General features: G+C 53.4%; 1 protein-coding gene across 4 annotated transcripts; it reads right to left on the bottom strand.

Annotated features, from left to right (window-relative positions):
• Positions 1–8,966: 8,966 nt before the first annotated feature.
• On the bottom strand, positions 8,967–26,764 carry LOC119249984 (solute carrier family 22 member 20). Of its 4 annotated transcripts, XM_037517590.2 has the most exons (10): positions 26,390–26,764; positions 26,212–26,315; positions 24,403–24,557; positions 21,222–21,390; positions 20,536–20,659; positions 18,686–18,801; positions 17,055–17,269; positions 15,377–15,485; positions 14,993–15,196; positions 9,444–9,581 (listed from the first exon to the last, which is right to left on the bottom strand). In XM_037517590.2, the coding sequence occupies exons 1-10, from the start codon at positions 26,762–26,764 to the stop codon at positions 9,485–9,487; spliced, it is 1,668 nt and encodes a 555-aa protein (XP_037373487.1). In that variant the 3' UTR covers positions 9,444–9,484. The 4 variants fall into 4 exon arrangements, with proteins under 4 accessions (XP_037373488.1, XP_054553446.1, XP_054553445.1 ...); XM_037517591.2 differs by lacking the exons at positions 14,993–15,196; positions 15,377–15,485 and having other exon boundaries at positions 8,967–9,581; positions 26,390–26,421; XM_054697471.1 differs by lacking the exons at positions 15,377–15,485; positions 24,403–24,557; positions 26,212–26,315; positions 26,390–26,764 and adding an exon at positions 22,979–23,121 and having other exon boundaries at positions 8,967–9,581.
• Between the last annotated feature and the right edge of the window lie 49 nt (positions 26,765–26,813).

Raw genomic sequence — 26,813 nt, forward strand, 5'->3', positions numbered from 1 at the left:
CGGCGGCTTCCTCCCCGTGTTCCCGTCCTCCCCGCGCGCCCCGGCGCGCATGCGCACAGGCAGCCACCCGCCCGCCCGCGCGCCCGCGCCTGGCGCTCGGCTCGACGGCGGCTGCGCGGTGCCCCGAGGCGCGACGTCCTCGCCCGGGCGCGCTGTGCCCGGTTCCCCCGCGGACGCCGCGTCCGCCTGGCCGTCCGGGCACCTGTTTTCGGGCAGCGCCTGCTCGCGAAGCTCCGTGACCCTTGTTCGTCACCCCTTTTGTCCCTTGCCTTGGTGCGCAGGCGCTGTCGTGTACCTGTGCTCGAAAACCCCAAATCTTCAGTGCCCAGCTGGGGACGGGAAGACCGTGTTGTCCCTATTCTGTCCCTTTCGTCTCGGCCCTCGAGGTGCCCTCGTTCCTCTTAAAGGGTGACTTAGGGAACCTGGTTGTCATGGTTATTTATCATGGTCAAAAGGCTTAAGACCAGGCCGGGGGTGTGTACTGTTGGCACAGGCAGGCTGGATGGGTCGCATGCGGTCTGTAGCCTGGCGGGAGCAGATGCAGGATGCGGATGGCATGGGGAGCTGAGAATTTATGTTTGGAAACCACCAACTTAAAAGGGTGACTTTGAGAGAACAGTATATATGTTAGATAACATATTTGATAATATAGAAAAGTTTTAAAGTGTCTGCAGGGGAGTGTACAGATAGGACAAATACTTCCAACAAATGGCCTGTGGGAAGTAGAATTTGAGGAGATTACAAAATAATCCCAAGATAAGTATTTCATCCTGTTAGAAGACAAAAAAGATTTATGCTTTTAATTTTATTTTATACTGTATTATCTGTTTTACTATACTGAAAGTATACAACATAAAACTTACCAGCTTAATAATTTTTTAAGTATACAATCACTAGTATCTTTGTTTTTGACAGAGATGCTTCCTGGGAGGCACTGCTCTGTGCTGTGGGCATGTTGTCACCAGGTGGCGGCATCGTGGTACAGTACCAGGGACTGAGCTTCTCCAGTATTGTAATTTTAACTCCATCCTTCCCTCCCAGATTCCTCACATGTACTATGTGCAACTAAGGCTTTCTGGATAGTGGGAGGCAAGATTAAACAGAAGAAGAAAAAGCTATGAACATAAACCAATAACCACTATTTATTAACTTTTTTTTTTAAAGATTATTTATTTATACAAGCACTGGGTACAGTCAGAAGTGCCTGAGGGTGAGAGGATTCACCAGAGCCAGAGTGGGGAGCAGAGCAGGCAGAAGGACCGAAGTACACTGCTGAGGGGAGCAGCGGGCGGCAGGAGAGGTCTGCGTGCCATGTGGGACCCTCCTCCGGTGGCCGGGGAGCAGCCAGGGATGGAACCGGCGCTGCAACCCAGCGCTCAACCGCTGCGCCACCGGGGAGGCCCTTGAGTAACTATTTTGACTGAACCACTGGATTGCATCTGCGCTAGAGAGATGGTGGTGGCCGAGGGTGCTACACAGACAGTAAACCCTGGGAACATGTAGGATCCACTGCACTCACCAGGCTAGGAGCCTCTCCCCTTTTATCCTCACAGAAGACTGAAGCCACCCTCTATGGCATTACTACTGCCCTCCTCTATTTGCCATATTGTCCCAATTGTCACCACAGTGAGTCATTTGAAATTCAAATGTGATTATGTCAACTCCACCCCCTGCTTAAACCCTTTCAGTGGATTCTTACTCTAGGGTGAAGATCTAGCCTCTCTACCTGACCCCAGGGGCCCCTTTACTATTCTTTTGTTCTCCTTTCTGCAGCTAGCCTGGTCCATCTGCCACAGAGCTTTTGTCGTGGCTTTGACCTCCCCGCCCCTCCTCCCCACTCCTGCCTGAAGTGTTCTTGCTTCCCCAGTCACCCCCACTGCTTTTTGACATTTCATCTCACCTGTACCCCAGGGGCAATGGCCCTTTCCCCAGCTTTCATTTCACATGCAGTTCTGTTTGTTGGGTCCTGATTTGTTAAGATTTCAAATCCATGTTTCGAAAGTTTGATTCAGAGAAAAGTAAAACTTTACTTGCTTTAATGAAATTGTTTCAAAGTTGGTCATTAAGGCTGTCATCACGACGAGCATGCGCAGCCTAGTGCCAGCGAGTGTGTCCTGCTGCAAACCTGAGGGACAATGTCAGCTGCATCTGGGCACCCCCCACCACCACCAGTGTTTGTCAGCGTGAACACACACTCACTCACACCCCAGCCACTGCCGCGCTCCATACCTAATGGGCAATTTTAACACAAAACACCAAAAGTTTACGAAGATTTATTGAGAATGTTCTATTTGGGCTAGGCAACTCTTGGCTGATCTAATAGGTCTCCAAAGACCTTGAGATGTGTTTCTGGAGCTGCAAGGTGACTCCTTGCCCGCAGTGGTGCTGAGCCACAGAGCCGCTCGCTGGAGGATAAGGGACATCTGTTTCCTGACCCAGCGAGGTCTCTCTTCTCAGGCGGAGGCTCAGGCCATTAAGCAACCGCTTTCTGGGCAACCGCCTTGCCTGCCAGCACCGCTACCTGCTCTCCGCTGCAGCCCGACAGGGAGGTGGCTTCATGGGCAGCTGGGCCCAGCCCCTGCTGGACTAAACCGGCTTTCCCCGGCACCAGCGCATGGGGAGGTCCACCACAGCTAAGCCTGAACTTTCTTTCATCTCCCCGCTGCCTGCAATAGGGGTGGTGGTAACTGAAATAAAGTCACAGAGTCTAACATGGAGTCTGTTCCATAAAGTGCAGCTCCCCGACTCCAGAGCACCTGAGACTGAGAAAATTCATGCCCTTCTTCTTAAACTGCTAAATTGTAGACTAATTGGCTACAATGAAGAAGGCATTCAGGTCCCCGGAGATTGTGCTCCCGGGAGGCCCGAGGGCAGGCGCAACTGCTTTCTTGGTGTCTCTTTGGAGAGGAAGCATCTCACATTCTGTATTCCCTAACTGAAACTGGGATCCCCTAAACTGAGTCTCACTGGCTAATCTAAAGAGTTGGGTTTTTCACCATTAAAAAAAATTCTCTGTAAATTGCACAATAGGTGCGAGGCCAGATGCTTTGCTTTCCTCTCATTGTACGGCAGCCTCATGGCAGCCTCATTGTACAGGACCTCTGAGTGAAGGGATGCAGTTTGCTCATGGATTAAGGACGTCTGCCTGCTCATGAAGGTGGGGATGGTGCTGAAATCAAGGCCATGCTTTGCTGGACAAGCTGTGCACTCTGCTGTGAAGCCACATCTCCCAGGGGCAGGGGTGACTCCTTCACTTGCACTGAGGCACAGAGCTGGGTCCCAGGCGCGCTGCCTCAGAGCTCTCTCTCGAGGGTGGCATGCTGACTTGCATATTTTAATTCCTGTACAAATTGAGGAAGAGAAGGGAACTTGTTTGTTTGTTTGGGAAGTATCAGGTACAAAAGGGGAGAGATGGAAATGACCTTGGCCGTTCTAGCCCTCACTTTCCCAGCCCTGCTCCGAGGGGTCCATTCTTGGTGTCCAGAGACTCTTCCTGAGGATGTCCAGGCTTAGGCTGAGCTGAAATCACCCATTTTGAGTTGTTTATCAGGTCCTCCCGTGACATTTGGGAGTTGTGTTGGATCTCCAAGGATCATGTGAATATGGGGGATGAACTCTGCTTCTGTCTTTAGCTAACACTCACCCAAAGGTCCCGAAGGGACTTGTCTCATGTTCTTGGCTGCCCTGTTCCTGCTGAATGGTGCCTGTAAGCCTCACCGAGTCCTTCTAGAGATGTGCTGCTGGCCTTGGAGAAGGGAGGGCTGGGCTGGGAACAGCCCTGGCTGGGGACCCAGGAGACAGGCTGGGTATAGGCTAGGATTACCAACACCTGGCCTTGGTTTGCCCTTGAGTGAGTCCTCCAAAATGAGAAGTAGCCTTGGAGTCTGGGAACCCATGAAAGCCTGCCCTAAAGAGATAACAATGGTAGCTTTATTTAAGTGACTTCTATTTTGCATAGTCATCCTCTCTTACCCATAACTGCTCTGGAAACCTCCATCTAGAAGTATCAGGAAATTGCGAAGTCATAGTCTTCCCATGTTATGATTTGTTAAGAGGAATCAAGACTCTTTAGAAGAGGCGACCCTCGCTATTGGAGGAGGCTTTATGCCCAGTGCCTCTCAAAGGTGGATTTCAACATCCCACAGTGCAGACCACACGCTCGGGGAGCTGAGGAGGACGCACGCAGGCCATGGAATGGAAAAGTTCTGGCACTGGACTGTCCCCTCAACAGCTGCTGACTAGGGCTGTGTCTGTGGCACCAAGGATGAGACTTTACGTTCTACCCAATTTTCATCAATTTCAATTTCAATCTGAAACTGCAGCCACGTTGGATGGCACAGATTCCATTTAGTGTCTAGATTCAGGACGTTGTAACCTCAAACAACTTTAAAGTATCTGTAAAATCCCAAATAATATCAACAGTGGTTATACTGAATGTCCTCACAGACAAGGTTCCGTGCACAGGATCTACCTGTTTCTGCTTCTGGAAGCTCTGTGAAGCAAGAGACAGTATGCGGAACCTTAGGTGTGAGAATTCCTGAAGCCGTGGGCTGAGGAGACTAACTTTGTTCAATCTTTTTTTTTTTTTAAAGATTTATTTATTTACGCATACAAGAACTGGGGTACAGGCCAGTGGTGGGGGGTGTGTGTGAGAGGATCCACCAGAGGCAGAGTGGGGAGCAGAACAGGCAGACTGGCTGAAATACACTGCTGAGGGGAGCAGCGGGCGAGTCAGGAGAGGTCTGCTGCGCCATGTGGGTTTCTCCCTGGCCGGCCGGGGATCAAACTCATGCTGCAGAGGCTTCGGATTTCTTCATGGTGCAGTGCTTCATTGCGCCACCAGGGAGGCCCCGTTCAATCTTTTCTGAAGTGCTATTAGACTCTGTTGTGGAAACAACCCTGATGCACTGAGGTGGCTGGGCAGAGAGTCCCCAGGTGAACAATATGACGAGCAGGTGGGATGAGTTTCCCAACATCCTGTTTGAGCAGATGGGCTGCGTCACGGTTGCTGGCCAGTAGCAACCAAATATCTTGTTTAAACAACCTGGCCCAGACAAAAGGTACTAATGATTGTTTCCCTGGCTAATGATTGTTTCACCATTGCCTGGAAGGGGCTGGCCATGTACAATTAGTCAAAACTAAGACTGGAGTCCGAGGACACTGAACACACACCACTGGGCATAGGTTTCAGATGCTCGTGAGACGCTTGACCTGCCTGCCCAAGCCCAGGGTCACCCGACCCAGCATAGCGCTGACCCTGCTTCCCGCAGCCCGCACCAGCCTGCCCCTCAGGAACCCCAGGATGATGGAAGTGCCACCAGTGTCCCCACCAAGAAGTCCGCAAGGACAGAGGCACTCTGGGAATGGCGGGGTGAGGGCCTCCAAAACGCCTCCCTGTAAAAACGATATGGACACTTGTCTGAGACGTTAACATCTACTTTTTCGGAACTGCAAATTCAGCACAACTCATCAAAGGCTGGCAACAGGCATTCAACAGATGGGTCATGGAGAAAACAAAAATCCGAAGCACAGTGAGATGCTGCGCCAACCCCGCCCCGGCCGACTGTAAATAAAAGACGGACAATGGCAAGGGCTGGCCGGGATGTGGAGAAATCGGAGCTCTCATTGCGGGGCTGGCGGGAAGACACGTGAAGTGGTGCCGCTGCCGTGGGCTCAGCCCCATGCTGGCCCTTTCACCTCAGCAGCGCTGGGCACTGTCCCTGGCAATTTGTCTTCTCATCTGATTCTAGCGAGCAGCCTGAGGCGGTCGTGGCTGCGGTGAGTCCCACTCCACAGGCGGGGAATGGAAGCCACTGGAGCTGGGAACCTGACCGCCTACCTTAGAACAGCTGGAGTCATGAGGGCTTCTGGTGAACCAGGCCTTGTTCCAGCACTACACAGGATATGAGGAAGGCACCATGGTTATCACCCCTCTTTACAGATGAGGAAACTGAGACCCAGAAAGGTTAATGGACTTGGCCCCGGTCGCAGAGCTGCCTAATGCATGAGGCAGGCCTTGAACTGGGGTGTGGGACCATGGCTGCCCTGGGGTACCCCTGAGGTGGAGGCTGGTGAGGACGCCACTGGTGAGCCAAGTCCTGCACCCACACCCGCTACCTAGGCTAGGAGAGGCTGTGCTGGGCTGGGGGTGAGACCCCAATGGAACCTGGGGCTCTTCCTGGGGTCACTGTGAATGTGAAGTGGTCACGGTGGGGCAGAGGGTCAAAGGGCCAGAGGTCCTCCCGCCAAGAGCGGAGACAAAGAGCCTGCACCGTGACTGCCTGGGTGCTGGTGTTCACGTCCTCCTCAGCCCTGCGGCCCCCGTGTCCAGTCCCGGCAGGAATCTCAGTCCCTCTCCAGTCTCCCTTCTTACCTTTTCCTGGCTTGGGTGCTCGAGCTCAGCAGTCCCTTCTGTGTACACCTGGCGCCTCCTGAGAGCTCCTCCACCACCTTGCCAGGACCTTCGTGGGAGTGGTCATCTCTCAGTCACGGTTGTGGTCAGTATCCACAACTGCCAAATCCAGCAAGTGCAGCAATTGCCAAAGCAGCGCTGCTGCTTGTCCCCCACCCCTTGTCTTTGCTGCCTGCAAATTCCAGCGGGCTGGTCTTCTCGAGAAAGGTGTGGGAAGGAAACACTGAGGGAGACGGGCTGCTCAGCTGTGTCCTCCAGCTGACCTGGGCCTCCTTATCCCACCCCAGCCTCATCATGAAGCATTTTATTTAAGTGGGGATACTGCTTGGGGGACTGTGCATGTGAGCGAGCGTGTGCTGGTGGCCTGTGTTGCAGGAGGCGGGGGGCCCCTTCCTTTGATCCACCTTTCATGGCCCCCGCTGCCTGGCACACCAGCCTGCCGGGCACACTGATGCTGCTCAGGGCCATGAATAGGGTCTGACTCTTGCAACCTTCCAGTTCTCCCACCGCTGCTGCGCGCCAGGACACTCTGCCCGGGGTCAGTGAAAACGTAACCAGGTACATTCTCAGGGCTGCTCCCAGGGCCAGCTCACTGCTCACAGCTCTGCCTCTAAGCAGAGATCTCCTTCTGGGCACAAAGATCCCGGGCACCATCGGCTTTTACCTTAGTGGAACTGCCGGCACCTGCTCCTACCTGATCTCACCTGGTCCAAGTGAGATCCTCAACATAAGGGAGCTCCTGGGTGCCTGGTGATCTAGGGACACCAGGAGATTGTTGTTGAAGGCTCTGAAAAACGAGCACCCTGGCTGGCCAGTGCCTGAGGTGGATGTGAGACCATCTGGAGGCTGTTTGCCAATACCGTAGAGATCATTAAAAGGAACATCAGCCACGCGAGTCCAGTCTGCACAGCCGAGTCTGTGGACCGTCACCAGGAGGGTGTCTTCATCTAATAGTTTCTGGCCGGTGTTCTCAGGACAAGCATAGCCAAAGACTTGATTGTTTATATCCCTTGGACTCTGTCCTGTCACCTCAAGGTTAACTTTACATGTAGGAAACTCCATCCCCAGAATGTTACAGAAAATCGGTTTGTTTACTGAAAGGCATGTGTTACCTTTGTCCTGGGACATCAGATCAGTTTACTAAGCTCCTGATAGGGACCCACGAACTACGGATTTATAGTACAGTTAGGGTTACCTATCTATCAGGAAACTATTTCTCAACCCCAACTAACGACATCAGGACCCCCGGGAGTAGACACCAGCACAGGCATTTTTTATTAAACCTCACAGGTGATACTGGGATTGAGATTCAATAGTCTAAATTTTCTTCCCCCGCAAAATAGTGTTTATAACAGATTTGTTTTCAAAACACATTCAAAATCTTGTTCTTCTACCTGGACCTCCCATTGAGTTCTTCTGCCTCCTCCCCCAGCGCTCGGCAATGACAGCTCACTTATTTCTTCAGACTTGTGACTATTTCATTCTCTCCAGCAACATGAACGGATCAGCTACTGTGTGTGGGGGCCATGGAACCATGCCAAGATGCCTTCTAGGAGCCACTAGGAGAGGCCAGCAAGTCATGGGTCCTTTGCAACCCAACCCAGTGAGAAGGATGTGTAGGAGCCCAGGAGGCAAGCAGGGGAGATCAGGGAGAGCTGCCTGGAAGAGGTGACTTCCTAGATGAATCTTAAAACATGACCAGGAGGGCCTCCCCGGTGGTGCAGTGGTTGAGCGCTGGGTTGTGAAGCCGCCCGCAGCCTCTGCAGCGCCGGTTCGATCCCCGGCTGCTCCCCGGCCACCAGAGGAGGGTCCCACACGGCGCGCAGACCTCTCCTGCTGCCCACTGCTCTCCTCAGCAGTGTACTTCGGTCCTTCTGCCTGCTCTGCTCCCCGCTCTGGCTCTGGTGAATTCTCTCACCCTCCCACACTTCTGACTGTACCCAGTGCTTGTATAAATAAATTAAATAAATAAATAAATAAAAATTAAAAAAAAAAACCCCAAACATGACCAGGAGTAGCCCTCTGTCTTTAAATTTACCCATCAGCTGAGGGTGTGGCTTGAGAACAACTCAAATAGGAAAGCTTGTGTAACAACATGGCAGCGAGAGGGCTTTGACCTGTCGAAAGCACTGAGGCTTTGGTGCACTGACACCAGGGCTTGTGGAGTGGCCTTGTTCAAGCTCTGTCCAAGCTAAGCTGCTGAAAGACTGACTTGGTGAAGAGGGAAGTGGTGTGGTTCCTGCCCAAACACTGATAGTCTTTCTGTCTTCTGCTTTTCCTTGGATGGTAGGGGACTGAGCACCCGTCCCATTTGATTCTCTGGTAACCCCAGGAGGAAGGGTTTAGACAAGGAAACTTGCCCAAGGCCACCCGATGAGCCAAGATTTCAAACCTTCATGAGCCTAATCTGAATTCCGGTGACGGTCAAGGTCAGGGGGCCGGGCATTTGTCCAGATGTTGGGCTGGAATAGGTCTGAGGTCAGAGGGATGCTGTCAGGCCAGGGAGTTAGCCTTGGGGGAGAGGGACAGGGGACGGGCCACATCCCATCACTTACTCATCACTGTTTATTGAGTGTGCACCATTTGTGAGGCCCACAGAGGGGGCAGCTGCCGGAAGAGGGAAACCACACAGACAGGGGTGTGAGCTTTAATGGTCCAAAGTGGGAGAGAGCAGATGCCCAGTGAGGGGAGCGGGATGAGCTCTGGGTGTTCCTCGGGGACGCCCAAGGCGGGGCTGTTCCAAGGACAACCAACCGGGTGGAAATGTGGCTGACCCGGCCGAGACCTAGTGTTATGAGAACAGGAATGAGCAGAGTGGTTTCATGAGGCCGATCCTGGGATGGGAGAGGAGAGCAGCCCCCCGTTAGTCCCTGGGTATATTTCTCCTGGTGATCACACGTGCTCGTGCCGATTGGCCACTGCGGGTCAGCACCCCGGGCAGGCCTGGCCTGGCAGGTGGGCAGCTCGCTGGCCTGAGCTTGTAGAACCACTGCAGTCCTGGGCCACGCCTGACCCGGCCCATGCTGGGAGAAGCCCTGGGTGCTGTCTGGACACAGTGAGGCTCTGGGCAGCCTAGATGGTCTCCTTGAGGGGAGACGCACCCAGCTGCTGAAGGGAAATTTCTTCACTCTTTTCCTCCGCCTCCTTCTTGGAGGAGCCGTCTTTGACTCTGTGGAAATGAAAAGTCATTGGAAAAATAACATGAAAAAGTAGAAGGGGGGGCAGGCGGTGTGTGCGGCAGTCACGGGCGTGTTGGTACCACCAGGAAGACAAGTCTCCGTTGTCCCCAAGTCCCCAAGGACGGTGGAAGCCGAGCAGACCTTCTCTCGGCACTGTGGGGCAGCTCAGGTGGTGGCCTCTCTTTCTGGCCTCCCACCATCTTGACAGGCTCTGGGGAACACTAGCAGCTCCCCAGCTCGCCCTGTGTCTGGAAATGATCTAGTTGAATTTTATCATTTTTTTCATCGTGTGCCTTCTCCCCCGATTACCAAAGAAAACTTACCCACTATGATAATTTGGACATAATTTTTAAAATGTAAAGAAGACTGGAAAAGAAACCCCAAAATATCACCCATACTTTGAGGCAACACCCGTCATTATTTTAAGAAATTTCTTTCTTGGGCCTCCCTGGTGGCGCAGGGGTTAAGACGCAACCTATGAAGCAATCCGCAGCCACTGCAGCACAAGTTCGATTCCCTGCCGGCCAGGGAGAAACCCACATGGTGGGACAGACCTCTCCTGTCTCGCCCGCTGCTCCCCTCAGCAGTGTACTTTGGTCTGTCTGCCTGTTCTATTCCCCACTCTGTCTCTGGTGAATCCTCTCACCCCCCTGTGCATCTCTGGCCTGTACCCCAATTCTTGTATAAAAATAAATAAATCTTAAAAAAAAAAAGAAATTTCTTTTAAGTGTCTATTTCTTGACATAACTAAGAAAATATCATTAACTTAATTCACTATTTAACAGTATATCGTAAACATTCTCCACGCCATGAAAACTCTTCAGCATAACTTTTAACTATTGCACAATGTATCATAATTTAGCTAAATTTCAGATATTGGGAGAGTTTACATTTTTTCTAGACTATTAAACATGTTTGTGAATGTCTTTGTAAATGAACTTTGTCCACATTTCTACTTATCTTCCTTGGGTAAATTCCTGGAAATTTCATTGTTGCTTAGAAAATATGAAAATTTTTACAACTCAGGGTCAGTAATACCAAAGAAACTTCCAGAAAGGTTGCAGGAATTTCCTCCCCTTTACAGACACATCTCCTACAGTAACTCTTACTGTGCTTTAAAATCTTTCCTTTTTGGGTATTTTTGCATGATGTCTCCCTGTTTTGATGTACATTTCCTTCATGAACATGTAATGTACATGACCGAGGAGGCTACTTTGCTTTACTTTCCTTTGGCATTTCCTCCTTGCTGTATGTTCTATTCTTTTTTTTTTTTTAATAGAGGCATGTTTTATTTATTTATTTGTTTGTTTGTTTGCTTTGTTTATACAAGCACTGGGTTCAGTCAGAAGTGCGGGAGGATGAGCGAATCCACCAGAGCCAGAGCAGGGAGCAGAGCAGGCAGAAGGACCGAAGTACACTGCTGAGGGGAGCAGCGGGCGGCAGGAGAGGTCTGCGCGCCATGTGGGACCCTCCTCCGGTGGCCGGGGAGCAGCCGGGGATCGAACCGGTGGCACAGAACCTGCGGGCAGCCTTGCAACCCAGCGCCCAACAGCTGCGCCACCAGGGAGGCCCTGTATGTTCTATTCTTATATAAAGGGGCTTGAACAGGGCTAATCAACTGTTCATTTGCTGTGTTACGCCGACAAACTGGGACATAAACCTAATTGGGTAACTGGGCCAACTCCAGTGAAGAAACAGTATCTGGCCTTGTGATTAATGAAGGATCTGGCAATAGAAAGAGGTGATTTACAACTGGGCTTTTGTTGGCCTATGAAAGAAATCTAAGGTTAGCCCACTGATAACCAGTTCCTCAGAAATCAGCGGGTACATTAGCTTTAATCCCGGTTGGCCATCTGCCATCTTGCAGATGGATATCTTGAACCTTAGAAAAGGCTGGTTTTCTCCTCATCCTAGTCTTTGGTATCCAGGCCTGGACTGGCACTCATAATTGTTTGATGAGATTAGAATTGAGAAAAAGGAGATGGGCTGAAGAAGTCTTGAACTCTTGTCCAAATCTCTGAAACTATTTGACATGCTCATAAGAAAGGCCCTAGCCTCCCCTCCCCCCACCCACGGCCATTTCGTACTGACCAAATTGTTCCTGTCTGATATTAGTTGAACATGAACAGTCAAGAATCTGAAAAAGGTTATTAAAGATCAGAACACCGAGGGCCTCCCTGGTGGCGTAGCGGTTGAGCACTGGGTTACGAAGCTGCCCACAGCCTCTGCAGCGCCGGTTCAATCCCCGGCTGCTCCCAAGCCACTGGAGGAGGGTCCCACACGGTGAGCAAACCTCTCCTGCTGCCCACTGCTCCCCTCAGCAGTGCACTTCGGTCCTTCTGCCTGCTCTGCTCCCCGCTCTGGTTCTGGTGAATTCTCTCACCCTCAGGTGCTTCTGACTGTACCCAGTGCATGTATAAATAAATAAATAAATCTTAAAAAAATTAATGTGTCTTAATAAGTAATGAGTCTTAATGAGATTTAATAAGCCACGGAGCCCAAAAGATCATTAAAAAATATAAACCAGACCACATCAATCCCTTCCTCACATCCTGCAATGGTTTCTCTGTTGATTGAAAATGAAAGCCTAGTGCTGTGGTGGATAGGGCTGCCCTGTCCTCTCTGCAGCCCCACTGCTCAGTGCCTGCAGCTTTCTGGGGCCTCCAGAGCCTTGCATAGGCTGTTCCCTCCTTTAGGGAGACACTTGTCCTCTTCTCAGTCTGCTTAACTCCTTGCCCTCCTTTGAGTCTAGACTCAAATCTAGAGACATCTGAAAATGCCAGTTTATTCTCTTAAAGACTCATTCATCTGTGTGCATTGGTTCTCAGTGGGTCTCTCTTAGCCCCTAAATCCATGAGGGCAGAGATCACGTGTGCTACACCCCACACTTAGCACTCTGTCAGAGTCATAGTAAAAACTCAGTGACAAATAACTAAATACAGGAATGAGATTTCAAAAAGCCTCAATTAAATGCCAGGTAAAATCCCTGGCCTCCAGAACTCTGCAAAATCTCCCTGATCTTAGCCACTCTCTCATGGCACAACTCCATCTGGACGTGCTCCTGGCGGCACCTACTCAAGAACAGGCTTTGTTTTCCAGCCCATTCTGCTCTCTAAACAAGCACTGTGTCTGTTTCCTCCTTAATAAACCACATGTTTAAATTTCTTATGCAAAATCTCACATGAGATGCCAAGTAGCTGTGGTCGTGGCTACCTGCCCTTCTGAATTGTCACACGTGTTTGAATCCCAGGGGAAACCTGTGAGGTTGGGCCATGAAGGTGGTGGAGGAGGGAGGTCAAGGGATTGTTCTTTATCTGCTTATAAGAATTACAACCTGTACCATCAAAAATATATGAAGAAAGGAAGCGCTTGCTGTATCTGGATGGAATGCTGCCTGGCTTATGAATCACTGAAGAAAGCCAGCTAGAGCACTGCTGTGCCCTTTGTCTTATGAAAGTCTGTGTCTGTGTCCTTCCAGTTATAAAACTGTGCAATTATTTGGAGTCATGAAGTCAAAGACCATCTGAGAACCAACTCCAGTCTGAAGGAGATGCCACAATTAAATCTACTTATGATCCAGAACCAGGTCCTCTGGTTTTGGAGGTCTCGAATGAGGTCTGAGGATGAGAGGTCATCTGTCAGCACTAACTTCCTGATGGTGGTGGTTATATTGTGGTTATGTAGCGGACTGTCCTTGTTTGGAGAGAAGACATGGAAACATTTGGAAGAGAGACCACTTTCTCCACGTGGTTCAGGAAGAAAATACTTTGCCTAGCACTTGTACTGCTTTTGTAAATTTGAGATTGTTCTACCTCTCTCTCTTTCTCATAGACACACACCTATACAATGAAAAAAACCATAGTCCCCACCAGGGGACTCCCTGGTGGCGCAGGGGTAAAAAGTCTCCGTGCCATCAAGCTATCCGCAGCCACTGTGGCATGAGTTTGATCCCAGGCCAGGGAGCTGACCCACACGGCTGACTCTCCTGTCTCCCCGCCGCTCCCCTCAGCAGTATATTTCAGTAAATCTACCTGTTCTGCTCCCCACTGTGTCTCTAATGAATCCTCTCACCCCCCTGCACCTCTTGCCTACCCCCCAGTTCTTCCATGCACAAATAAAAAAAAATCTTTTAAAAAAACTATTAAATAATACAAAATATGGGGTGACTTTGCAACATTTAAGGAGCTTAAGTGCGCCCTCTGCATTCCTGCACTGTGGGCAGCAATTGTTTTTCAGCCTGTACAAGCTTGTCCTCCGCCATGGGACGCACGGCCTGCAACTGGACCAGCGAGATCCAATTAGCAAATTGCTGTGAGAAAGAACGGCTTGTTTCCCACTGCTGTAAAAATTAAAATAACTTTTGGTCTCCACAGCTTAGTGGACTCATATGCAAAACAACATAGTTTTAGAATAAATTGCTCCTGGCAGGGTCAGAGGAAGCTCTGTTATTTAAAACTAGAATTTCATTTGGTATTGCTGGGATTTTTCGACAGCCAGAAAATCTGATTTTAAGAGTGCCCCAGCCAGAACCGCGACAGGGGTCTCTGTGATCCTGTGCGGACAAGAATGAGGGGGGCTGGAGCTAGGGGCGGGGGGAGATGCTCAGATTCAAAATATATTTGGGAGGCAGAATTGACCAAGAATGTGTGCTGGACCCAGTTGGGGCGCCGTGTCCGTGGCTCGGGGGAGACCCGGTGCTCGGAGGCCAGAAGGGGTGCAAACTCAGCCACCCCAGCCCTGGGTGGAGATGGTTCAGCGGGGAGACCACACTGGACCTGCAGGGAAAGCTGCAGGCCTGGGCCCTTTACCTTCCTGCCCCTTTTTGTCCAGAGGAGGGTCTTCACTGAGCCACTTCCAGAGGCCCCATCAAAGCCCCTGGGGGGCTGGATCAAGGACAGGCCTGACTCAGCCTCCTCCCTGAGGAGCCCCGGAGGAGTGGCTCCTGCGGTGATTGCTAAAGCTGGTGTCCCCTGCCTGAGGAGCTGGTATTCTTTCTCCGCTCTGATAGGAAGAAGAGCATGCGTGGGGTCATCCTCCCTGTCACCAGGAGGCTGTGAGATGTATTCGAAGCCCCCCTGTAACCACAGGGACCGCGCCTCTCCCCACTTCTTCCTCGCCTCTCTTGCCCGCCTTCCTCCCCATGCTGTCCTCCACGCTGCTCCGTGGGGCTGCCCTTGAGCTCTTAGTTCTCTGCTTGCTGGTCTCCCTGCACTGATTTCTCCCTCACCATTCTCTCCAGGGTCTGCTCTTGCTGGAAGCTCGGCCTCTGCAGACAGCGGTGCGTGGCCGTGGCTGCTGTGTCCACCTGGCTCTGGCTCTTGTTTCAGCTGCAGCTGGAGGATGGATACTTGCCCCCCGCTTGCCTCATGAGCACCCCCTCCTCTGTGGCCAGGGCCCTCACCTCCTCTCCATCGCCTCGATGGTCTCCAGCAGGGGCATGTTGCGGGTCTCAGCCAGGAGGCAGATGGCCAGCCCAGCCAGGATGGCGGTGGCCCCGAAGCCCACGGGCGGGAGGACAGCGCTGAACTCCCCAAGAGTGGTGACCAGGGGTGCTGCCAGGCCCCCAAGGCGGGCGCTGACCGAGACGAAGCCCATCCCCATCTGCCTGTGGGAGGAGGGTGGACAGGTCAACACCAGGATCTGGAAAGAGAGAGCCGGGGGCTCCCGGCCCTGGTGTCGGGCAGAGCAAGAGGGGCCCTGAGTGAGCAAGGCCAGCCGCTGTCAGTCTGGGCGCCAGGGCCTCCCGGTCTGGGGTAGGCACCCCTTGCCTCGCCCAGGCACCCACCTGATCTCTGTGGGGTACAGCTCTCCCGTGAACAGGTACACGCAGATGAAGGAGCTGGCCAGGCAGCCTTTGCCCAGTGCAGCCTGGGCCGTGCGTAGCATCTGCATATCTGTGGGGGGAGGCAGAGCTGTGGGGGAGGCAGAGCAGAACCTGGAGGGGAAAATCAGGATTTCTACCACCTCAAGTTCCTAGCTGGGACCCAGCTGCCCTGTGACTTCCGCCTCTTTCCCGCCTCATTTCTGTGTCACCAAGCCCTGTGGGAGGCAGGACGACCAGCTCGGGCCCAGCTGGGTGACGTCACTTCACTTGTCCTCATCTGTGAAATGAGGAGAATGGCACGTTTCGTGGGGCTGCCATAAGGCCGATGTGACGTCACGAGGGCCAAGCCTCATCACTCAGATGCTTGTGAGGCTGTGGGTGAGGAGCGGCAAAGCCAGAGGCAAAGTCCAACTTTGCTGCAACCGGCAGGGCTCACCCCCATCCTCCGGATTTGGCGACACCCAGCTGCCCGCAGCAGTCAGGAAGCGGGGATTGTGTGACCCCTTCCTGTGCCCAACCCCATTTTGCAAAGTCTCTGGGGGATGTGCTCAAGGCTGGGTATTTTGGGAGCTTTCCTGCCCACCTCCCACCTGTGACTCTGCAGGAGTCTCTTTCTCCTTTTCCTAATAAACCTGACCTTTTAAAATGTAAAAAAAAAAAAAAAAAAAAAGGTACAATTTTTTAAGTGTTCCAAGAGATTCTAACAGGCAGGTGGAATTGAAGAACACCAACCTAGCTGAAATATTATATAGTAAGAAAAAATTAGGGTCACAAAACATTTGAACTAACATGGAAAAGTGTATTTATGTTCCAACATCCAGTGGAAAATAATACATTATATATGCACATACGTATGTATGCACACACGTATATATGCACATATGTATATATGCACATACATATATATGCACATACGTAAAAATAGCCCTACTTATATCACTGTGTGTGTGTATATGTTATATTATCTCATCATGTCAAATTCCAAATCTATCTACAGGAAAGAGGTTGGGAGAAAGTATATCAAAATACACAAGCAACCATATCCCTTTTACAGGTAAGACGCTGAAGCAGAGGACACCCTGGCGGCAAGCTGGGCCTGGGCTATGATTCCCCCTGCCTGAGGACCCTGACAGTCAACCCCAGCTTCTTGCTGCAATTGCATGTTTTCAAATCCAAGCTTGGGTCCTAGTCCTGAGACTCTAACTGCATTGGCCTGGAGCACCTGGGCACTGGGAGTGTTCAGAGGTGTCCAGGAGGTGCTCATCACAGCCAGGTGTGCAAACCACTCGTCCAGGGCCAGCGGGCCGGGGTTGGGTCTGCTGCACCCCTGATTGCCGCCTGGCCAAGCTCCAGGCTGGCGCACCCAACCAGCACTTTGTCTTACCCGCTGCTTTGATCGCATCCGCCTGGTTGCCTGGACAAGGTGGCAAAGCTCCAAGGTCAAAGACTCATGTCCTTGGAGAATTCTCCACCATGACGCTGATGTAGGCACTGGGTGCTGATTAAAACTCTACTCATTGATAGTAATTTTCCTGCCAGGTCCAGAAGACCCTCCCTCGGCCTCGTTGCCTTTGTGTGGCGCCCACTAGCGCCAGCCCCCCGAGGTTCCTGCTGGTGAGGGCAGAAGTAGATGACTCACCTTCTGGCACAAACATGTTGGAGATCACCATGAGCCCGGCCAGGATGAGGAAGGAGGCCACGGTGGCCCGGCGGCCCACGTAAATCATGGTGGTGGTGGCCACTAGCATGGCTGGGATGTCTATGACCCCGAACAGGACCTGCACCAGGTAGACACTGAGCCCAAACTTCTGCAGGTCCATGGCCAGGCCGTAGTAAGCCATGGAGTTGGAGAACCTGGGAGAGGCAGCAGAGGGCTGTTTCATCCTGGCGTCGCTGTCCTGGACAGGGTGAGGGTGGGGAGGACATGCACGGAGGAGCAATACCGGCTTCTCCTGGGGAGTTAAAGTCCCCTGACTTGCACAAGTCCCTCCCCGTCTCCCCAGTCTCTGACTTTGGCCTGGAGCTGGCCTCTACCTCCACGCCCCTTTCCCCCGAGTCCACTCTCTGGGCCCAAGCATGTGTAATGTTTCCTCTTAGCACCAGGCCAGGCCCTCCTCCCAGCCTCCAGCATGGGACCTGAGCATCACACCTGAGAGTGAGAGGGAAGAAACGAGGGACCTCTGGCAAGACCACGGCGGCAGCGTGTCTCCCAGTGTTTACTGAGAAATCTGCCTCGCAAATGGCTGCGTCTGCCGGGGTGGGTGGCTTATGGCCAAGCTGACTGCAGAGGCCTGGGATTCATTCTCGCATCTGGGGTTTCCCTGGATATGTCAATGTTCCCGGGGCAGAGTCTCAAAGACCTGTTCGTACATCCACGCCCACAGCGTTATTCACAGTAGCCAAAATGTGGACACGGCGCGTCCAAGTGCGTGTCGACAGATGGATGGACAAACAAAACGAGGGATACGCTTGGGCCTCAGAAGGAAGGCCTTCTGCAGCAGTCGCTCTATGCGCCAGACTTGAAGCCATCACGCTCAGTGAAGCAAGCTCAGTCACTCAGTGCTGTGGGGTGCTGCTTATAGGGAGTCCCTCAGGAGTCTGGTTCAGAGAGGAGATGTGTTCATATTTCCCTGTGTCCCCTTCTGGCCCCTCAAATGTTTTTCCAGAGAGGGACTCTTCCCAGTACCCCCTGGGGTTCTGGGCATATCAGAATGAGCAGGTGCATTTTGGAAAAGATTCCAATAGGGGTTCCCACCCAGGTGAGACCCCCTGCAGAAGAGAGGTCCCCACATCCGCCTGGAAGTCTCGTCCAAGGCTGCATCTCAGCACCGAGTAGTGGGGGCACCCTGGAGATGGTACACAGACCAGGCTGCATTCATAAGGCTTCCCTGCTCGTTGCATGGAGAGTATTTAAGAACAGAGGGGGGCCTCCCTGGTGGCGCAAGGGGTTAAGTTTCAGCACTATGAAGCTATTGGCAGCCACTGCAGCATGAGTTTGATCCCTGGCCAGGGAGGTGACCCATGTGGCACAGCAGACCTCTCCTGTCTCTCCCGCTGCTCCCCTCAGCTGCGTATTTCAGTAGACCCACCTGTTGTGCTCCCCACTCTGTCTCTGGTGAATCCTCTCACCCCCCCACACCTATGGCCTATACCCCAGCTCTTGTATGCATAGATAAATCTTTAAAAAAAAAAAAAAAAAAGAGCAGAGCTTGTTGGTGGGGTGAAGGGCATGTCCCCTGCCTCAGCAACGAGACGTGGTCCGTCACCTACCAGACCATCATCAGGCAGCATGAGACTTTGCGGATGGCTGGGGTTCGAAAGAGGTCCAAGAATGAGTTGGAGGTGCGGACGCTTGCAAATTCACTCTGGATGTAGGAGCTCACCACCTGGATCAGGAGAGTTTGATCAAGGAGAAGGCAGGGCCTGGGGCACTGTCTCCTTGCTAGAAATTCCTCCACCCTTGGGAGAGCCAAGGTCAAGTTCCCTGGCAAGATGGTCGGCCCTTGTTTCCGCTCCATCCTGGGGCTGATGGGCCTACAGGACTGAGATGAAGCAGAGGCTCCAATGGGAGCCCCAGGGCTCTGAGCTGCCTGCTGGTTAGACTGAAACAGCCACCTGTGGGCCCAGGGCCCTCACACCCCTCTCCTGGTCCCAGGACTCTGGATGGCCTTGGCCATGGTTAAGAGCAGGTTCTGAACAGTTCTTCTACTTCAGGCAGTGTGTTCTTGGGCAGATTATATGATGCAGCCCAAACTTCAGTTTCTTCGTTGACAAAAAAGTGAGGCATTAAATGACATGATGGGGCCTCCCTGGTAGTGCAAGGGATTAAGTCTCAGCACTATGAAGTCACTTGTCCGGAGCCGCCTGGAGCATGCGCCGTGTTGCGCAACACACGTGCCATTAATTAGTTTTCGCTTTACCGTTTTTGCCTGCTGAGAAACCACAGGTGTTTCCTATTAATCAAATGAGACTGGGAGGTACGATGGGAGGAGCTACCAGGAGATAAGAAGAGAACCACGAGAAGGTCGAGAAGGTCGGGGATTATTGCGAGAGGTCATTGAGAGAGGTTATTGCGAGAGGAGCAGAGAGAAGGTCAGGGAAGTAAGAAAGTCAGGGAAAAGAAAGTTATGTAAAAGTAGTAAAAGGAAAAATAAAGAAGTAAACGCTAGCGTCAAGTCGTCAAGCCCCTCATTTCAATCCTCAGCCCTTCTCTTCCCGTGCCTCTGAACCCCGCGGGTCGGGACAGTCACTGCAGCACGAGTTCGATCCCCGGCCAGGGAGCCACCCACATGGTGCAACAGACCTCTCCTGTCTCCCCGCTGCACCCCTCAGCAGTGTATTTCAGTGGATCTGCCTGTTCTGCTCCCCACTCTGTCTCTGGTGAATCCTCTCACCCTCTACACCTCTGGCCTACACCCCAGCTCTTGTTTGCATGAGTAAATAAATATTAAAAAAAAAAAAAACACAGGTGGGGCCTCCCCTGGTGGCGCAGGCAGTTGAGCACAGCGCTGTGAAGCTGTCCAACGCCTCTGCAGCACAGGTTCAATCCCGGCCAGCCGGTGAGAATCGCACATGGCGCAGCAGACCTCTCCTGTCTCACCTGCTGCTCCCCTCAGCAGTGTATTTTGGTCAGTCTGCCTGTTGTGTTCCCTGCTCTGTCTCTGGTGAATCCTCTCACCCTCCCGCGTACCTGGCCTGTACCCCAGTTCTTGTATGCATGAATGAATAAATCTTTAAAAAAATATTAAAAAAAAATGACATTATGGACATACAGCTCTTAGCATCATGCCTAGCATGGGGATCAATAAATGGTACTTCTTTATAATAAATGATAAATAACCTATAAAATAGTATTTATAGGGCCTCCCTGGTGGTACAGGGAATAAGACGCAACCTACGAACCTATCTGCAGCCACTGCAGCATGAGTTTGATTCCCAGCCAGGGAGCAACCCACTTGGCGCAGCAGACCTCTGGTGGCTGAACATCTTTCCTACTTCTGTTTACTCCCAGTTTCCTTGCCTGGATGGTGGGCGAGGACTGGAAGCGACTAAATCCCAGCACAGCTCAAGGCTGACAGCAAGACCCAAGACTCTTCACCCTCCCAGCCACCACCGCCTACCTCCTTGGTCAGCCGCTCCCCTTCCTCCTTCCTCCCGTTTATGGCCGCCACCTTCCGCAGGTTCTGCACCGCCAGCTGGGACTTGCCCTGCAGGAGGAGCCACCGGGACGACTCTGGAAGCCACCTGGGACCCAGAGAAGGAGATGCGTGACCCGGAGCTGAGTAGAGCCCATTCCATGCTCCAAATCCAAGTCTTTCTTCACCTTCTTTCAGACCCTAAAAATAGTGGAGTATCCTGCTGTCTGCAGAAATGGGGTGATGGGAACCTGCCAACAATCCTCCCGGGAATCCTGGAGGGTGATCAGAGGCTTCATGGCATCAGGGCGTCCACGGGCCCAGTTCTGAGCTGGTTCTGACCCTGGCCGGTGGCCACGAACAAGGTGACCACTCCCTGGGCTGGGTCCGTGCCCTCCTAAAGTGCCCTGGGGCTGTTGTGAGGTGCGTTGATGGAGGGAAAGCACTCGGTGTGTCCTGGAACCCCACACTGACGGAAGGGAGTCTGCTAGATTGTCCCGATAGCCACGAAGGATGCCTGAGCCCCGGGGCCCTGGAACACCTGCCCTCCTTGCACCCCCACCACGCCCCGTGGGCCCAGCCATTGCGCACTTCAAGCAGGTGAGGGAGAGGGGAGGGCTGGGCCACACGGGTGCACCCCCCCACGCACCCCCACTTCACTTAGGACATACCAAGAATAGAGGAAAAAGACGAGGAATGGAAGAGAGACGGCAAACTGCAGCCAGCGCCAGGGGCGGATGAGGTAGGCCACCCCGGCCAGGATGAGCTGGCCCAGCGTGAAGGAGTAGCCTAGCAGGATCCCCGCCACCGTGCGGCCCCGCGTGGGCATCCACTCCACAACTGCGGAAAAACACACCCCACCGTGGGACTCATCGCCCGGTGTTTCCCCACCTGCCCCTTTGATGATGCTGCTGAGGCAACTGGAAATCACCCCCAAAGGACCACCAAGTCCTTGCAGAGGCGTCCCCACGGCCCCAAACCCCACACCCCGGCCAGTGCGGGTGGACCACAGAGCCCCACGTACCCAACAAAACTGCTAAAGTGATAGAAGAAAACTTGACTATTTTTTTCAGTTTTTGCATAAGGGAAGGTTTTTCCTAAAATGTCATAAACCCACCAGTGATAAAAGGAAAGTCAACAAACTTGACTTTATAGAAATAAACATCTGAAAAAAACAAAAGCAACCCACTGTAGACAAAGTCATGTCATTAAAAAAAGCCCCCCCAAAAAAATGTGCCGCTCAAATACATAGACAAAGGGCCAGTCTCCCTAGTATTGATGTTTTCTCACAAATCCACAGGCAGAGCACCGAAAGGATGAAATCGGTTGATAGCAAAGGAAATATAATGACTTAATTATATGATACTTCTGTAAATTGTAGCCAGATCCCCTCCATTTCTGCAACAAAAATCTCCCCTAGACTAAAAATTAGAAATAATTAATCACTGAGCACCTTTTGCTCTCTCCTCCCCCAGCCCTTTCTCCTGTTAACTCCACCTGCATTGGGGGGGGCCTTGGAAAGTTGAGGTGTCACATCCCTAGTAGGATCCTTTGTGTGTCTCTGAGCTGACAGCAGCCTCAGAAACAAACGCCCCAGATGGCTGAGGAAACCTCCCGCTGGGAAAGTCAACTGCTCCTGCGGCCTACCTGCCCACCTGCTGGGACCTGGGAATGGGACGCCCCCACCCCCATTCCTTCACCTCCCCCCTTCTCTGAGGTGCTGACCTGATGTCTGACTCCCGCGGAGGCCACCTCGGACAATAAACTCCGTGTCAATGCATTTCTCCTGGTTCAGAGTTTGGCTGTCTGGGCTCGAGCCGAAGACCCAGTCTGGCCATTTATAAAATCACAGAACTTGGAAAAATTGTGAAAGTTCACCCCCAGGAATGGTCAAATGACCCCGACTGGCTCTTTCCAGCCAGTTCGTTGCCGTCTCCGGCGTCCCGTCCACCTGCAGATCCGTCTCTGCCCCGGAATCAACCCGGATGGGAGCCCTTCCCGCGGCCAGCTGCTGCCCCTGCCCCGAGCTGGCTTCACGCCTGCGGGGTCACCCGGCAGCCTCGCTGGGAAACCGCCTCCCTGCCGCTGTCCAGGTGCCGCGCGCAGCAGGGACCCCGGCCAACTCTGAGTCACATCAGCTCTGGCCCCCCTGAGCTCCTCCACCCACAAAGTGTCCTCCTGCCCACAGGCTCCGCCCCCTTATCAGTACCTCAGCCTGCGCCAGCCCAGCTCTGCCCCAGCTCCCTCCTCTGAGCCCACTGCACGCTCCCCCAGGGCCTGGGCCTGGAATATTCTTCCCCAGAGAGCCACAGGGCGAGCTCCCTCACCTCCACCAAGCTTTGCTCAGTGAACCCTCCTGGGGGTCCCGCCCTGCACACTCCAGAGACCGCTCCTGTCTGTCTCCCACCATCCGAGTCTCCTTTCTGACCTGTCACCTTCCGACACCCCATGGGCTTGTTTATTCGTGCATTTATTATCGAGCCTCTGGTGGGGAACACGGATGCGCCGTGTCCGTTGGTGCGAGTGTTGTGTGCATGTCTGTGTCTGCAGAAAACCACCCAGCGTCTGCTGAGGACACCACGCGCAGAGGGACGGGCCGGAGCAAGGACAGTTTTTAATCTGGAATCTACTTTGGAATCTTCGGCATGTGGAACCCTGGGAATGTATTATCCCGGATGATAAACAAGGACATCTGTGGGAGAAAGAACCGGTGTGGGAGGAAGGACGCTTCAGAAAGCAGCCAGGACTGAGGGTCCATGACAAACGTGATGGCTGAATGGAGACCAGGAGGCTCGAGGCCTAAACTGTCATGAGCCACAAACATGGAGGGTGGTCACCTCCTGCGATGTGACCAGGGAAAGGTGTGGCCACGAGTCTCCTCAGAGACCTCTTTAGAGGCCACGCTGCCCTGTGGGGTGTTGCAGGGCTGGGCAGTGTCTGGTGTGTGTTTGCAGAGGTGTGTGTGCCGGGGTGTGTGAGAGTGTGGGTGCAGTAGTGGGGTGTGTACAGGTGTGTAGGGTTGTGTGTAGGTGTGCACGTGGGGGTGTGTGTAGCTGTCTTTATTTAGCACAGACGTGGCTGTTCCCTCATCCCAGCCACGGCTGGGTGTCTGCCCGGAAGGATGAGGCGGGTGGGCTGGGATTTTGAGACCAGATAGTGCTCCATGCCCTTTGAAGTCCTGATGCAGGGGGGGTGCAGGGAGGGTGGGGCAGGTGCACCTGCCCCAGGCTTTCTTCCCACCCCGTTCCTCTCTGGCAGCAGTTTCTGAGCCCTTCACGCCCGCCCTGACATCAAGGGGCCTCCCCGGGAGCACGAAGCAGCTGGAATAGGTGCCTGCAGCCAGCAGGCCTGTGTCCAGGGTGCTCACTACCCACTGTTTTCCTCGCTCGAGCCACCAGGGCTGCCTGGAACAGCCTGGAATGAGGCCTGACCTGTCCCCTTAGGTGGGACAGGACATCCTCACAGGGCCCCCGGGAGCTGGGTCTCCACTCTGGTGCAATGGACCACCTTTACCACCCGGTGAACCCCATCTTTTAAAACCACATCATGCAGCCCCGGGGACTGCTATGTCGCATATCTATGTCCCCATAGGGAGCCCCACACTGAGCCTGGCACAAGTAGGTGCTTAGCAAGCGGTGATGGTTGATTAATTCATGCGGGAAACGAGCCCTCTCCGCTTGTGCATCGATAAACCACAAGCTGGGGGCCAGGGCCCTCTGCGGGCTGGGCCGCCACCTGAGAGCTGGGAATCCAGGACCCGGCCGGTGGGAGTTCCAGTTGAACCTGCTCCATGAGACTCCGCCAGGGGTTGCTAGCCCTCTTCCTTGCCCAGGCCCCACCAGATGGACTCACCTAGGGAGAGGGAGTTGAGGATGATGCCGGAGAAGGTCATGCCCATCAGGAACCGGAAGGCACAGTAGGCGCCAAAGGAGCTGAAATAGGCCGTGGCGGCCCCGGACGCTGCCAGCTGCAAATATGACCAGACCAGGGGGGCCTTGCGGCCCAGCCTGAGCCGTGGACACGGAGTCAGGGGCTGGGGCGGCAGCAGCATCCCCACGTGAGGGGAGCAACCAAGTGCTGCCCAGCCTGCTCAGGAGGTGTTGGGGTACAGGAGGGCCAACTGGGGTACAGGAGGGCCAACTGCTCAGGAGGTGTTGGGGTACAGGAGGGTGTTGGGGTATAGGAGGCTCGCTGAAGTGCTGGCATGGCTCAGCTCAGGCTGAGAAGAGGAAGTCATTCCACGATACCCTCATTGCTCAGTCATCTGCCCTGCTACACACTGAGCCAGACGCTGGGCAAGATAAACATTTGTCCAGAGAAGGCTGAAGCATGATGAGAGAGGGTGCCCCGGGCTGCGGCTCAGCCACCACGGGGTCTGAGCTGTGCCCTCGGGAAGCAGTTGGGGCTAGGGGTCTGGAGCCGGGTAGGGCCCCCAAGAACCTGAACTGACTACAGTGAGAGAAGGGGCGGTAGGGAGGAGCGAGGGGAAGAGAGAGACAGGAAAGAAGGGAAAAGAGGACAGAGGAGGCGCTGGAGGGATGGCATCAGAGCCAGCACCATCTTGTGTTGCCCGGGCACCTGTCTGGAAGGACCTTTGTCCAGTATTCAGGTGTTTCTGGCTAATTCTGGCCCATCTTTACAGCGTGCTGCAGCGGACATTGGGGAGGATAAGAAAGTTCTTTCCAAAGGGACATGCAGAGGCCTCAGAGTGGAGAAAAAACAGGTGGAGAGGGCCTCCCTGGTGGCGCAAAGGGTGAAGCACAGAGCTGTGAAGCTGTCCGCAGCCTCTGCAGTCTGAGTTCCATCCCCGGCCAGGGAGCTACCCACATGGCGCAGCAGACCTCTCCTGACTCTCCCGCCGCTCCCCTCAGCAGTGTGTTTCAGTCAATCTGCCTGTTCTGTTCCCTGCTCGGTCTCTAGTGACTCCTCTCACCCCTTTCACCTCTGGCCTGTACCCCAGCTCTTGTATGCATAGATAAATAAATCTTAAAAAACAACAACAACAGATGGACAACAGCGCATTTGGGGTGTCAACATTTGCATAGAAAGGGGTTTGGAGCATTGCACACATTTGCTGGGGTTGCTTCAAATCATAAATGTCTCTGGAGAGACACACAGACACCAGGTGGCCCCCCAGAAATTACTGGGTAGGGGTGGGATGGAATGGGAGAGGGACACTTCTCTGCCTATTTTGTGCTTTCTGAAATTTTTGAACCTGCTGAATGTATGTATTTAAAATGTATTTATTTGAAAACACATGCATGGCCTCCCCCGCGGCACAGGTGGTTGAGCGCAGCGCTGTGAAACTGTCCGCAGCCTCTGCAGCACGGGTTTGATTCCAGGCCAGCCGGCCAGGGAGATTCCCACATGGCACGGCAGACCTCTCCTTTCTCGCCCGCTGCTCCCCTCAGTAGTGCTTTCAGTCTGTCTGCCTGTTCTGCTCCCCACTCTGTCTCTGGTGAATCCTCTCACCCTCCCCTGTCTCTGGCCTGTACCCCAGCTAGTATATAAATACAAAACAAATATTTATAAATAAATAGATAAATAAATAAATAAACAAAAACACATGCATACAATTTAGTAAAGAAAAATGAGGACCCCCCCCCAAAGACTTTCTGACAAACACTGGGGTCAGTGGGACCCTCACCCCCAAAGGCTCACCTGTCTGCAAGGCTGCCAAACACAGCGGCGCCCACCAACACCCCAGCCATGTAGATGGACTGGGCCAGGTCTCGGAGGGTTCGGGCCTCACACACCAGATCCCACTGCAGGGGAAACGGGCTGTCCAGTCTCGGCCTCAGGCAGCAGCCCCCCCCATGCCGCCCTGGCCCCCGCTGACCTCCATCACGATGGTGGACGGGAAAATGCTGCGGTCATAGACCCAGCCATCCTTGCAGCCCTCCGTGGCTGCCCCAGGAACGGAGGTGTTGGGGTTCAGGAGGGCCCACTGAGGCTCGGTGAAGCGCTGGCATGGCTCAGGGACTCCAAATCGGTCCAGGGGTATGGTGGCCCTCAGCCAGGCCCCAGAGTCATTGGTGGTGGCTGTGGTGTGGTTGGGGGCGCTCTGGCAGTGGTGGGGGGGCACAGCAGCTGTGAAGTTCTGCAGGAAGTTGTGGCAGGCCAGCAGGCTGCAGGGCAGCAGCAGCAGGGCCGTGTAGACCAGTTGGAAGCGGCCCACACCACCCAGGGTGTCCAGCAGGTCTGTGAAGGCCATGGCCGTGGGCCTGACCCAGACCAGCCTGCCTACTTATGTAAAGGGGCTG

This window comes from Talpa occidentalis, unplaced genomic scaffold (assembly GCF_014898055.3).
Source record: "Talpa occidentalis isolate TD23 unplaced genomic scaffold, MPIMG_talOcc4v2.1 talOcc4.17, whole genome shotgun sequence".
Classification (NCBI taxonomy): domain Eukaryota; kingdom Metazoa; phylum Chordata; class Mammalia; order Eulipotyphla; family Talpidae; genus Talpa; species Talpa occidentalis.